This window comes from Miscanthus floridulus, chromosome 5 (genome assembly GCF_019320115.1).
Source record: "Miscanthus floridulus cultivar M001 chromosome 5, ASM1932011v1, whole genome shotgun sequence".
In the NCBI taxonomy this organism is placed as follows: domain Eukaryota; kingdom Viridiplantae; phylum Streptophyta; class Magnoliopsida; order Poales; family Poaceae; genus Miscanthus; species Miscanthus floridulus.
Genome location: NC_089584.1, coordinates 90072060 through 90087068, shown reverse-complemented (window position 1 = coordinate 90087068; position 15009 = coordinate 90072060). Strand labels below are relative to the sequence as shown.

Here is a 15009-nt window from a genome sequence, read left to right as displayed (position 1 = left end):
CCGTCTTTTAGGTAAGAAGAACAACAATATTAGTCAAATCCTTTGATTTGGTTGCAACTGGTTTCTTTTCCCTTTGCCGTGACTAACTGCAGCTAAGAGGTTTGAACCTCTACCTACTAGTTTTTTTTTTGTGTTTTGTACTTACAGTTTGGTTCAACTTTCAAAAACCCTGTTCAGTAACTAAATAGAAGTAAAATAGTCAGAGTACTGTGATGCAGTTGGAATGGTGCATCAGGATGCTTAAAATTGTGAAGGTCACTTTCATGCAATAGTGAATACTCTATTATGTTTTTTGAGTGTCAGTGTTTTAATATTTTTGTGTCAGCACAAATTCTGCTTTATTAATATTAGATTGCCTATACTCAGTTTCACTATTCTCTGTCTGTCAGCAGTGCATCAAACCAGTTTTCTTGATTAGCAGCTAGAACAAGTATTCAGGTGAGTAGGTTCAAAAAAAATAGAAGGAGCTATCTCGGCATGTTAGTTTTTCAGTACTTTTGATCTCTAATTCTTTGTGTACATAGGTAAATAGTTTTAGTAATTGGCATCTCGGTTTTGTCAGTATGGTAGCTTTTGCAAATTGTAACTGTATGATTTTTTTAATATCAAATTTAGATGAAGCTCATCACGTGAACTTGAACATCAGCGTGACCATAACAATGTATTTTCCATTAATGTTGATTATTCTATCTTTCATTTCATTTGTATCTCTTTTAGTCAAATGAGTATTTACTTATTTTTTGCAAGATTTTCTCTCTGCTGCACATGTAAAATTGTTGCTACACGTGAAGAGGTCGCATATTTGATTAGATCTGGTTGTCAATTGTTGTAATTTCATTCACTCTTTATTGTTTCATTTTTCGATAAAATCTGGGTGTAATTGCCTTCCTTTATCTACCAGATTTTGCTCTGCTTTCAGGAAACTAGACGTCATGTAATGATTGGATATAAATCTGATTAATGGACTGAAAAAAATCATCCGGAAGATATGTAGTGGCTCTCTGATACTGCTGCACGGGCGCGCGAAGGCGCGCGCCCTGATACTAGTACCATTAATTACTCCCTCAGTCCCTCCATAGAGATCGTTGTAGGATTAAAAATGTATCAAAATGAAAGTCGTTTTAGCTTCTTAGCATGGGTCCACTCTATATGACAGTACAGCCATCACTTCCCTGCATCCCTGTCGACTACTATCACACGAATAAAAAATAAAATAAACAGGCTGCGGAAAGGTCCGGAAGCTTCGGGCGTATTTGCGACCCTGTACCTGGCCAGCCCAACTGGCCCAGGCCTAGGCAGGCCTGCCCCAAGTGGTGCAATAGCTCTTGTTTGCGCCTGTGTACCCAGTGAGCCCGGCTCAGACGAGGCTGTGTTTGTCATCGAAGAGGCAGCCGGGCTGAGAGGCTAACCGCCACCAACTGCCACACCGAGATAGTGTTTGTCATTTGGCTGTGGTCGGCCAGGCCCATAACAACAAACAGAAATGGACATGAATGAAAGGAGAATGAGGTTGCTCTTCTATAACCGTTACAACAACAAATCAAAGTTTCAGCATGAAATAGTTGGCCTCAGACATGCTAATTTAACAATTCATGGCATTACTGGCTACATGGGATAATCAAAGTCAGTAAAGAAGAACAGAAGCATGGGTCAGTCAAGTTTTGAAGCCAACAAACGAAAAAGTTCACAGAAACAGATAAGAGGCAGCAAAATGATATGTAGCCAGCTAATGCATCGATCCATTGTGTCATCATTGGCCAAAATACAACATTTAACAGTTTGGCAAGCCGAGAAGGGCAACAAGTTAATAGAAAGCATGTAGCCAGCTAATGCAGTCATCCTATTGTGTCATCATCGGCCTAATTAAAACAACAGCTGTGGCACATGAACAGCTTGAGTGACAGACCAACTACAACCATAAACAAGATCAAGATGACAGCATTTTTGCAACAGCCTTGCAGCCCAGGTGAATGAGGATAGATTTCAGAACCTTGACCTGTCACTAGTTCATGGGATGCTGATGCATCCCCATGAGGGGCATGAATTGGTAACAGCAAGGGTTCTTGAGGTACCCTTGCATTAAAATCTCTAAGAGCATCATCATAGTTGTTGTACTTCTGATAGATAACTCCTTCTTCCCTAAGCACTTGCTTAGCACACTCATACCATGTAAAATAAATCCTAGGTTTCTTCCCTTCAAAGACCACATAGCAGGGAGGCATTCTCTGAAACCAACCAAATGTAGAACATGTAAGTGGTCTGAATGACATGCCTTAGTCGACCATTCAGTTTGAGTGATGGTGAACATCATCGGCAACTTGATAAAAAAATTAGCCTCAGCTATTTTTTTCCTTGTTTAGTCATTGGTGGCTACCAAGAATTGTAAGAACCAAATAAAGAGGCAAATAAACAACAGTTGCACTCACTGCCATCAGCCATCACAAGAGGATGTTGTTGCTGTGGAGTACAACTGAGCATAAGTGTAGAATGGAAGGATAGGCAAATAAAGAAGAAAGCACAACAACAAAACCATCAAAACAAGAATAAGGTAGCCACCTCAAGTTTGTTTTATGCATCATAGGCCTTTAAATCCCACAGTTACCACCAGAGACATAAACAACAAAAATAGGCAACTAGTTATCAAATAAAAAGTAGCCAACGGAGGCTACAAATAAGTTTCTTACAATACCAAGTTCAGCCCAACAGCCAAGGGCTCAAATGTTCCCAAATCCTTGCCTATTATTAGCCACCCTCCTAGGCAAACTACACCATCAAGGTCAGGTGTCAAAAGAACAAGCAGACTGCATAAAAAGGTCCTGTTGTCAAAAGAAGAAAGAGTGGGTGAGGGGGGGTGGAGGAACTATACATCTCTACAGTCAACCCCCTCCTGGCCTTCTAGCCCTTCATGTGTAGTGGAACTACACATAGTAGTTTTTGGCCAGGAAGGTCCTAAGCCAAAGGGCCCTGTGGGCATCACTCATGTTCACAAAGCCCCTCCTTGGGCCTTGTTGTCCAGGAGGAAGGTGTAGGCAACAATAAGTGCCTCCTCACTGAAGCTAGGCATCTCCATCATAGCAAGGTACAGATTGGCATCAACATGGACAGGTCCAGTCTCCCTAAGAGCATTGGCCACATTGTTCACAGCATCTGACATGTTAGTCAATATGAGCATCTCCTCCTCAGAGAAGTTCCCTCTCTTCCTCTTTGGGCTAGCAGCTAAGGAGGTAGGAAGCAGTTCAGTGGCCTTGCTATCCCCTCCCTGTTCACTGGGAACTGTGGTGTGGGTCAAAAGAGGACCATCAGCCTTGGCACCAACACTGTCAGCCTGGTTCTGCCCTAAGGCTTCACCAGACCTAAGTGCAAACTTGCCTGTGGCCATGGCATTAGCAAAGATAGCCTCCATCTCAGTGTAGAACCTAATAGGGCAGTTAAGAAACTCTGCATCTTTAGGATGGTCCTGCAGAGTTGGGCAAATGTAGTTTAAGAAAGGCAAATATAGGTAGTCAAGGCAAAGACGAGATCAAACTGCTACCTTGCAGTGGCCAAGGTAGTGCTCTTGCTCAAGCATGATAGCATGAGCCTGGTCATCCCAAAGAGCAGCACTAAGGTCCTTCAACTTGCTCACCCTAGCCCATTTCCGCCTCCACTTCCTCAAGTGGTTGTACACTTGAGTTGGGCTAACAACCTCCCCACAGAACTGCTTGAGGGCTTTGGCCATAGAATTCACATCTTTGTCCTTGAAAACCTTCTCAGGCCTGCTACCATCACTAACAAGGGCAGCCATCCTCCTTAGCACAAAGCCAGAGGTGGTGTTGGTCCACCTCATTGCCCTCACAGCCCCATTCCCAGCTACAGGAGCAGCAACATCAACAGGGTTTACTGCACCTGGAGCAGCACCAGCACCAGCACCAGCTGCAACAGGGGCAGCAGCACTAGCACCAGCACCAGCTACAATAGGGGCAGAACCACCATTGATGAGCTGCTCCATCACTGAAGTACCAGCAACAAACCCACCCTCAAATGCACCTGAATCCATCCTAGGACTGGCATATAATGAAATCAACAACAGAATTAGTCAAGAACAGACTGACAACAATATTAACAGTTGTATGAACTAACCATAGACTAACAGATCATGAAGAACAGAATGTTTTAAGAACAGAATGAATGAAGCATAAAATTGGTCTTAGCTTTGTCCACCAAATTATTACATCACCATGACACACACATGAGTTCCATAGCAGGGTACAGAAACTAAATTCAAGAACATATTACATCAACTAGTGTTTGTTCCCCCCCCCCTTCCCACATAGCATTGCAAATGGCATCCCTTATTTCAGCCATGTCAACAGAGTCTTGGTCCAGATGGGCTGGGGGCAGGTTGGTTGGATCAACAGAAGTAGTGAAACCTTCCTCATCAGGCACTACTTCATCAATGCCAAAACCTAGGATCCAGTTATGCAAAATGGCACAGGCAACTACAAGCTTCACTTGTGTCCTATACTTGTGGAAGGGTTTGTTGTCCAAGATCCTAAACCTACCCTTCAGTGCACCTATAGCCCTCTCCACAGTCACTCTAAGTGATGAGTGCCTAAGGTTGTAGAGCTCCCTTGCATTGGTGGGCCTGTTCCTTGGGCCATACTCAGACAAATGGTACCTAACCCCCCTGTAGGGAGGTAGGAAACCATTTTTGCATGCATACCCAGCATCTACCAAGAACATTTTACCTACACAAGACATCTACTGTGAGAGTGTGTGTTAATAGGCCATGGAATATGTAATTAGTGTTGGTGTGCAATTACCTTCTGGCAAACTCAAGCCATCTTCCCTAGCTACAGCATCTGCCAAAATAGTTGCATCATGGGCAGAGCCCTCCCAGCCAGGCAGGACATAAGTGAATTTCAGATCACAATTCACAGCTACCATCACATTTGGGGTGGGATCCTTTTTCCTACCCCTAAAAGCTTGTTGCATGCGCCTAGGAACCCTTGCTAGGAAATGAGTGCCATCTATAAAGCCAATGACATCCTAAAAAGCATGGGTCAGTCATTGTAACAGGTCTAATGTAACTAATGAATCCAGGGTATATAATTACCTTAAAATATGGATTCCATGTATGGCTTCTAAGAATCTTTGGGTGAGTGGTAGTGCTAGCTGGCTTTATCATTTCATTCCTAAGCTCACCCACAACATACAACACCTGATGGAAGTGCTTGTGGACAGTTTGGATGGACCTCCTAAAGGACTGGTGGACAACCCTAAATCTTTGGTTGTGCCCTACAACATGTAAAACATGGCAACCTGCTCTTCTACTGACACCCCCTCCCTATCAGTGACAAGACTTCTCTCTCTAAAAGTTCTCACTAACTTAAAAGAGCAACTCTCTTCATCCTAATTATAGAAATACACTCTGAATCAGTGGAATTGTATATCATTCTTAGTGTTCTCTGTTTGTGCTGTTCATTTTTATCCCTAATCAGGGCCAGTGCTATAGGATCAAGCAGTGGGGTTTCAGGTTCAGGGGTTTTCCTTTTCAGCCTAGTGGATACAAAGGTAACCATAACAACAGTCAAGGCAGCTACCTTCCTACACAGCATGTCATGGCTCAAAGACAGATCCATCTACAAGCATGTAAAAATGTAACATGATTTCAGCTTAATGTACCCTGCTAGGCATCAACATGAATGTGAAATGAATGCATGCCAACAAAAGCATGGCTGCATCTTGTATGTGATGCCTCCCAGTACTAAATGTGGACAACATCATCGACTAATGATGGAACAAAAAACTCAGAGCAATAGTAATCAGAAACAGATCAACATCCCTAACAGATCAAGAACAGCAAGGTACAAGTAACACTAACAACTGCATCAAACAGTTATGAACAGCAAGGTACAATACAAATCTAAAACAGATCAACAACCCTAACAGATCACGAGCCCAACAGGTCAAGAACAGCAAGGAACAAGTAACCCTAATAGGAGCATGAAGCAGTTATAACAAGTATGAAACCCTAACAGATCATGAACAGCAACGAACAAGAAACCCTAATAGGTTCAAGAAGCACCACAAAAAAGAAGATTGGGGGTCGATTTTACCTTGGCTCAGGGTCCAAACAACGGAGAAGAGGCAGATCTGGAAGTAGAGGATGCAGATCGGAAAAAAGATGAAGCAGATGCGGACGGAGAAGAAGAGGAACACCGCTGCCACGGAGTCCCAGCAGCAGCCGGAGCGGGGACGCGGCGAAGAAACTCGGCGTCGGTGACCTAACCCACAACCAGCCGGAGGTCGCCGTCGCCGCCACGCACCACAACTCACCACCGGTCTCTCACGAGGGAGATGGAAGAGCAAGCACCGAGTGGAAGAAGGAGAGAGTGGAGAGTGGGAACCCGTATATAAAGGCCGGCGAAATCGCCGCCATTTCGCTTCGCGCGCGGCGGCCAGAGCGGGAGCGGAGAGCGCGGACGCGCGCGAAGACGTTTCCCCTTCCCGCCAGAGCCCGCGCGAGCCACCCCGTCGCCGCCCAAAATCACCCGCGTGCGTCGCAGACGAGCTCGGCTCCGAAGAAACGAGGGTTTCGGTCGTTTCCAGAGAGCCAGGCGGAGAGGTCGAGTGTTGCTCTGCGAAGCCAGGCTCGCTTGTGGGCCATCGACCACAAACATGGCAACTTGCAGCCCATGGGCGCAGCCGGGCCTCCGGGCCAGGGTCGCAAACGCGCCCTTATCCTTTCGTTTCCTTCCGTCCCTCACGTGGAGCTCTTGGGTTCTGCCAGTCTGAGAGCGGCAGCCGGCCGGTGAGTTCCCCTTCGAGAGCGGCAGCCGGCGGCCGACGGGTTCCCCTTCCCGCGTACCGGTGCTGCGCCACCCAGTCCAAGAGTAAGGGCGACACACCACAGAGTTGGCCCAGATCTTGGCGAAGCTCCATCCTGGTGGCCAGGCGCGGAGGCAGGCCCATCTCCTCGATGACCGGCGCTGTTCCCCTTGCACCTCCTCAGCCACTAGTCGTCGCCTCCTCCACCGCACCTCCTCCGCCAATCGCCGCTGCCGCCTCCCCCGCCCGCGCCTGGATCCAGCCATGGTGGGACGCCGCGGAGGTCGCAGCGCGGTCACGAAGGCCGAGGGTGGGCGCGACCCGCACACAGGCGGGGAGGAGGCGCGCTTGCCCGAGCCTCCAGGAGGCAGGAGCGGAGGCCGTGCTCCTCGGCTGGACGACGAACTGGAGAGGAGCGCGGACGGAGAGAGGCTACGGGGTGTTTGATGGGGAGATTTGAAGGTGCGAGGGTATTGAACGGGGTATTTAATATTAATAAAAAAATAAATTATAGAATTCGTTATTACTTTACGAGACGAATTTATTAAGCCTAATTAATTCATCGTTAGCATATGTTTACGATAGTACTACATTGTCAAATCATGGACTAATTAGGATTAAAAGATTCGTCTAGTAAATTAATCGTAAGCTGTGTAATTAGTTTCGTAATTAGTCTATATTTAATACTCTATATGCATGTATCAAACATATAAAACAACGATTAAAGTTTAGGGGAAAAACCAAACATCTCTTAAATGCGTGGGAACGTAAGGTCTTTTGCCATCATCCTTGTATCGCGTCCGGTCCTAGAACGACTAGTGTTGTGGGACCGAGGGAGTATGCGACGGCGAGCAGTGATCTGAAGTTCACGTGACCATCATCTGCTTTGGAGCGTCACGGACATTAATCAATATGTATAGGCTCTGTTCAAAACCGGTTTGTTTGACTTATTTTTTTAACTAAAATAGTATTTTTTTTTCTCACAACAATTCAGCCAGAACAGTATTTTTCAACCAGTTTCAGCAAGGTGAACGGGATATATATACATACGCGCGCGCCACGGCTACGATCGATAACCGTCTTATCGATCTACCCCATGCATATATCACGTGTCTTGCGCGCTCGATTCAGACAGTGAGCGTCACATTGGTGTAAAACGCCGCGATTCCAAAGATACGGCAACATATATATACAGTATATATGTTATCTACTGTAGATATATAGCAGATGTCACGCACCTACTCCTATTTGCATCCTGGTCCTTCTTCAATCGACACACGAGCTCTGAGGGAGCCGGCCTCTCGCCGACGGCTCGCTCAGAGGGGAAGGGCGGCGCCCCAGCGGCTCGCGCGGAGGAGAGGGGCGCCGCCGTCGACGGCTCGAGCGGAAGGGAGGTGCAGCGCGCCAGGCGGCTCGAGCGGAGGGGAGGTGCGGCGCCGCCGACGGCTCGCGCGGAGGGGAGGGGCGGCGCACCGGGCATCTCGCGCGCAGGCGAGGCGCGGCTCGCGCGGATGCGAGAGCACGGGAGAAGGGAGGGGTGCGGTGGAAAATGCGAGGACGTTTTCCAAATCGCGGCCTTGAGCTCGTGATTCGGCCAACACAATGGGCGACCGTCTAACGCAGACGCGCGTTTGCGTCTAGACCTCTGTCGCGAACCATTTGGTATGATTATTGGCTTGTGTGTGTCGCCAACGCGCTTATTATAGGAGAAACCAAACAGACCCATAGTGCAACGATGGTATCGTCGGATGCCCCGGAGACGTACAGTACCTAGGCTGGCAGAGGAGATCGGTGGAGCCCACCAGTCCACCACAATCTTTTATTTTATTGGGTGGAGGCGTCGCTAAATATCTCGGGCCTTCGCCGGGCCACTTGCATGCATGGCGATCGATGCGGTGGCATCTAGTTCGGCTCTCGCCGCCGTCCGAATCAGAGCTGCGTGTTCAATGTCGGGACGGGACAGGCCGCGCGCCGCGGAGTCCATCCGTGCCCGGCCCCGGGCAGCGCCACATGCATGCACCACCGTACCTCCTCCACCCCCATCGGCACCCGTCCTTCCTTCTGTAGGCAGCGTCACGTCACATCGGCCGTTCCAGGAGGCCCAGCGCGGGAAGGGATAAGGCGACGTACGCGAACTAGTGAAGGTGGACACATGCATGCGGATTCCACCGCGGACGCGGTGTGTGTCCCCGCCAAGCAGCAGGCGCGCCTGTCGGGGGCGGAAATGGCAAACCTAACCGCCGGTCCGACGGCACAGGTCTGCTGGGCGGGCCGTCTCGACTTTCGAGGGCCCCGCGTGAAGTCAGATGGCCGGGCCCGCGCTATCCGGCTCCCCTCGCCGGTTCCATTCATCTGCTGATCTGCTCTGCTTGGCATGGATGCTGGATGCACAACGAACCGAAACTGCTGCTCGGGCGATCGCGGGAAGGATCACCTGCCGAAAGAGGCGGGTTGAGAAGATGGTTTCACAGGAAAACTTGTCCTCCACTTGATCTGCTGCACCGACCGGGGCCAGGCCGAGCGGCCGGCCAGTGCGGAAAAAGGGACGTTAGCTGCAGCCGAGGCGCAGAGGACGGTGATCTACTGTGAAAGGCAGATATGCTACTATCGAGAGCCATGATGGGCATGGATTGGGTTGGGGTGATCGGCCGGCCGGGTACGTTGCTGCAGTGCAGGGGACTGGGGACCAGAGGGAACCTTAACTGTTAAGTTGTGATCCAAATTCAGCTACGTACAAGATAAAGGTTAATTTCTGTCGGAGCGAAGCGAGGCCCGTCGCCGGGAGGATTAGGCCGAAGCGAAGCGGAGGTTAAAATTAGCCCATCATGTTTCGCTGCCGCACCCAGAGCCTAGTTATTGGGACCGGACCGGACTGGCGGTTCGACCGCTAAAAGACCGAACCAGAGCCTAGACCGATCCGGTTCACTTAAAAGACCGTCTATGCAATCGAACCGCTAAAAACCGGTTGAACCGGCCGGTTTTTTTACAGAACCGGTGAACCGTCCGGTTCCGTCTGAACCGTCCCGGTTTGGTAATCTCGTCTGGTGGTGCGCGTGCTGCTTCCTGCTGGTATCCCACGTGAGCAACTGACGCTGGCCTGGGCCTGTCTGCTACTGCCGCCTGTCGGCCTAGCGTGTTTGAGCGTGCTGTGTGCGTGCGTATAGTACTTGCCTGCCAGGCTCCGTGCTTTGTGTTTTTGTTGTTGATTGACTTTGGATGTTTTTCTTATTAATTTTAAAATTTAATATATTTTTCATTCTAGCTCTAAAATATATAAATAATATATCTATTTTAATTATCTCGACGAGCTCTTCACAATGGTACACTTTATCTCAACATTGAGATTATTTTCCAACACTGAATATTTGAATTACTATTTAAATCCTTTTTTTTAGAACCTGTCAAGTTAAGGTCTATCTTGCTACGATGCATTATGGGATGTTGTTGTTTATTATCTTTTAACAATTTGATCATTTGAGTTAAGAACCGTCAACAGACAAATGTTGATTTTGGAGTACCTGTTGTGGACTTGTGGCTAGATTATTTCAAAGGTGGTTATATAATTGTGTTTTTATTAGTTTATTTGTATATATGATCAATCATATGTTGCTAAATTGAATTAAGAACATGTCATTCTATATATACATATGTATGAACCTTATAGTTATGCAATTAAATTTGTGTTGTTTATCATCTGTTAATTATTAATTATAGCATATATATATATATACCGGTTCAGAGTTTTTGTGGCCAGTTCAATTCGTCCGGTCCAAAACAATTGAACTGGCGGTTCAACCGGTTCTAAACGGTTGGACCAGTGAACCAGTGAACTGACGGCTTCGCCGGTTCGATCTTTGGTCCGGTCCTAATAACTAGGACCCAGAGACGCCTTGGGGTTGGGGGGCGAAGCCCCCCACGGTACGGATCGTCACCTATTAGGATTTTCCATCTATATATACTTTATGTAAGCCGTCGTCTTGGGATAAGAAAAATTGTAAATTCCTGACGTTTGTAACCTCACCCGATATAGTGAAGATTTGCTGGCTGATGTCCATGGTTTTTTTCCTTCCATCTTAGGAGGGTTTTCCACGTTAAAATCTTGTGTTTCTTGTGCTTGCTGTTCTTGGTCGTTTATATTGCGTATCGTTTATAAGGCCTCGTTTAGATTGCAAGTTTTTTCACTCTCTCTCCATCACATCAAATCTTTGGACACATGCATGGAGTATTATATGTAGATAAAAAAATAACTAATTACACAGTTTGATTGTAAATTACGAGACGGATCTTTTGAGCCTAGTTAGACCATGATTGGACAATAATTATCAAATACAAATGAAAGTGCGACAGTGCCGAATACTGATTCCTAACCCCAGTCTAAACGAGGCCTAACATTAACAACGCGTGCTGGGGATTGTCGTTGGTTTCTCTGACGCGCCAGAATCAGACTGGGCCAGGCAGCCTCTGACAACGCGTGCACCGACCATCCTCGATACGCACCGCTGATGGTCCGATCCGCCTTGCAACGGTGGTCGGCGGAATCCAGTCCGTTATATTACGCCCTTTCTCGTAGAGTGGTGAAGACAAGTGCTTACGTAGAGGCCTTCTGATTCAGTTTGTGCGTTGTAGTACAAACGAGAACGTTTCTTTCTAGCGCGGCTAGGAGGAGCTACACGCATCATTTGTCAGCTAATTTCAGCTTATTTTCACCATAAGCGATTTATTATAATGATTATAATTTGAACTAAATAAGTCTTTTGTCCTGCTGTGGAAAAGCATGCATTGCAACTACCAGCGCGGCTTCTAGTTGAAGTTGTTACTCCCTCCCTCTCAAATTAAATTAGCTTCTAAAGTTGTTCTAAGTCTGTTAAATTATTTTAAGTTTGATCAACTTTATAGAAAAGATCACCAATACATATGACATCAAATTAGTATCACTAGATAAATCATGAAATATATTTGCATAATATGCTTATATGGTGTCATAGATGTTGTTATCCTTTTCTATAAAGTTGGTCAAACTTAAGATAGTTTGACTTAAGATAATTCGAAGAACTAATTTATTTTGAGGCATAGGTAGTATTCGTTAGGAACCGTTGTGTATTAGTAGTCGCGCTCCTTGTCTCTGGTAGACCGTGTGTAGCACTTGTCTCTGGTAGTATTTGTTAGAGAGAGAGAGAGAGAGAGAGTTGAGATCAATGGAATCAATTGTGTTGGCTCTACCAACTCTCTTCGTGGTATCGGATGACTTGTCTGACGTATCATCGGAATATCAGTTCTTCTCCCCTTCCACTGCTATGGATCCAAATCCGTTCGCTGCCACCACTACTACAAAACCCCGTGAAGCCATGACAGAGGCGATTAAACAATATTATCTCCATTCCAAATGATAATACTTTTTGTTTTTTTAGATATATTGATTTTTATTTTATATCTAGACATAATGTATATCTAAGTGCATGACAGACTTCACAAAGCATGCATGTATGTAGTGGAGGTAGGTGAAGCATCGTGATTTGTTTTTACATTAGACAAATGTATTATTACTACTATATAGCAAGATGACAAATAGCCGGCTATAATCCGCTATAGTTATTTTATACAGTGTGCCGCTATTGGTGCTCATACTGAATTGAGCTCTTTTAGCCCGCTATAGCCTAGTTTTAGCCTTAGGAAAACATCGCCGCTAAATGCCTATAGCCCACTAGTTTAAACAATACTATATAGTATGGGTTGAGCCGCACTGTAGATCATCCATCCCTACGGGCACTACCACCAAGGATACATGCATGGATCTCGTGTCGTTGCGTCCAGGATTTTTTTTATTTTTAACACTTTTTGTAAACTAATTTTAAATCTAACATTGTTTTTTTTTTCAAAACTAACACTTTTAGCCGCGTCTATTGTCATGACGCGGCGAAATGCTTGTGCCGCGCCATGCATGGTGACGCGGCGGGAGGATGACGTGGCGACAACCAGAGCTATTAACCGGTGGCGTGGCATGGTCTGCCGCGTCACCGATCTTGGCGCGGCAGTGACGCGCCATAGCCCACGGCGCGGCATGACCAGATAAATAACGCCCGCGAGCCGCCCTCCCTCCCGCCTGCCCGTGAGCCGCCCGCCCTCCCTCCTGCCTGCAGTGCCGCCGCCGCTGTAGCCACGCCTGCACGCCGCCCGTAGCGCTTGCCGACGCGACACGGACACCCTCGCTGTAGTTGAACCCTCGCTGAGGTGAAATTTGGTGTCTATTTCTTCATAATCAAAACACTCGTACCTTCACTACCCCTTTATATTAATAGTTAGCCATTAGATTGAGAGATTCTTTTAAAATATACTTTAGCCGTTAATTTATCTTATATTGTATTATTATTTGTATACTTTAATTATTAATTTTCTTACAATGTATTATTAATTATAGCGAAAATAAATGTCTAATTAAAAGTCACGTGAAATATAAATCTATTTATGTGTTTTTTGTGCACTAGACATACACATATATAGCGACAAATTTGGTTGGTTGAGTTTTTATGATTTAAATTGTTATATGCTTGTTTTCTTACATAAAAATATTAATCCAAATGATCATTTTACTCAAGCATATATTGAAAGCACTATAACCTCTAAAATTATGCACAACATCGTCGATATGGTACTGCTATGAGTCCATCATAGCATTGTACGAAAAAAGTAGACAACTTGTATTTTTAGACATATTAGTATAGTGTATAGGACTAAGTATGACACACATGATAGTTCTCAATCAATTTATCTTATAATGGGCTACTTATCCCTAGGTTAAAATTATAATAAGCTGCTCTAACAGATGCAGATAAGCTATTGTAATAATTTAATAAGAAACACTGGTAGACAGCAGGTCCATACATAGAAGTTGCTTATTTTTCTATTGAAGTTGTTTAATATGTCTGTTAATGTTACTTTGAATATATACATGTGCTTTCATATTGTGTTCGTATTGCATAACAAGTAGTTCAAATTTTACAATGCTACATAATGTTAATTTGAATATTGTTAATTTAAATACTCTAACCCTTTATTTATCAATTTGTAATAGGATGGCCCCTCCCACGCAGCACCCGTTGTATCTCCTTCTTAAGGTGGAGTACGATGACCAGCACCGAGCACACATCTTGAGTGACATCGACGTAGACGTGGCCTTGCCTCCTTTGAGGCCCCGCACGCACACCAGGGCGCACCAGTGGGACGAGCGTTACGCGTCATACATACGGCGTGCCGGCTTCCTCGAGCTTGTCCGTGTTGTCAACTACGGTCTTCCGCCCCTTGACCCAGCACTACTTACTGCAGCTGTAGACAGGTGCAAGTGCCTTCTTTGTACGTAAATATTCTTATACCAAATTTGAGGCAACTAACAGTCGTTTTATTCTTATAACAGGTGGAGGCCTGAGACCCACACGTTCCACCTACCTTGCGGCGAGATGACCTTTACCATGCAGGACGTGAAGGCTATCTTTGGCCTTCGGTTGGGAAGACTTCCAGTGATAGGTATAGTTGACAATGATCACTGGAGCGAGCTGGTGGCTCAGTTCACTGGCTTTCTTCCACCGGACGACGAGGTTTCCAAGAAAAACTTGTCCGTTCCAAAAATGTTTCTTTAGTATATATGCGTTTGGGAAATACAGTAACTTCAATGTCTTTTATGCAGAAGGTGAAGCGGAGCTACAGGAAGCTAGCTCAGAAGCTGAGCTGCATGGACACTCCTTGGGTGGAACCGACAGTCCCAACACGGTCGGGTGGCACGTCTTCTGGTTCTTTGAGGACACCAGCCGGCTCTTCTCAGCCGGTGACAGGTGCCACTTCCACAGTTCGTACACCACCACATCATAGCGCTAGGAAGGACCCTGCAAACGAGGACGATGATGACGACGACGACGACAATGACCCCCTAGGCTTCCGCGGACAGCACCACCAGTGAGACGATTGGCCGCGGGACGAGATCGGCATGTCTCAACTAGGTGGTGCCCCGCTTGGTACCTAAGGAGCCTCATAGGTGTTAACAAAGGTAGTTTCTTTAAATACGTAGGCTCCATGAACTAACGATCATAAATATTATAAGTAATCGTGCATATCATATACTTGTAGGGTACAAGCCGTACGCACCGATAACGCGACCACACTGACGTTGGCTACACTCCCAATGTGTTGCCAACAAATTCGAAGAGACAG

General features: G+C 46.2%; 1 protein-coding gene across 1 annotated transcript; it reads right to left on the bottom strand.

Annotated features, from left to right (window-relative positions):
- Window positions 1–2983: 2983 nt before the first annotated feature.
- Window positions 2984–4974, bottom strand: LOC136454912 (uncharacterized). Its single transcript, XM_066455154.1, has 5 exons — window positions 4803–4974; window positions 4542–4727; window positions 4310–4445; window positions 3533–4043; window positions 2984–3457 (listed from the first exon to the last, which is right to left on the bottom strand). Exons 1-5 carry the CDS (start codon window positions 4972–4974, stop codon window positions 2984–2986), a joined length of 1479 nt encoding a protein of 492 aa, XP_066311251.1.
- Window positions 4975–15009: the final 10035 nt, after the last annotated feature.

Excerpts from the sequence above, each read along its gene's own strand:
- LOC136454912 (XM_066455154.1), bottom strand. The coding sequence starts at position 4,974 with ATGCAACAAGCTTTTAGGGGTAGGAAAAAGGATCCCACCCCAAATGTG. Across the intron at positions 4,728-4,802 it reads TGGCTTGAGTTTGCCAGAAG|GTAAAATGTTCTTGGTAGAT; the intron begins GTAATTGCACAC and ends TGTCTTGTGTAG. Across the intron at positions 3,458-3,532 it reads ACTACCTTGGCCACTGCAAG|GACCATCCTAAAGATGCAGA; the intron begins GTAGCAGTTTGA and ends CCAACTCTGCAG.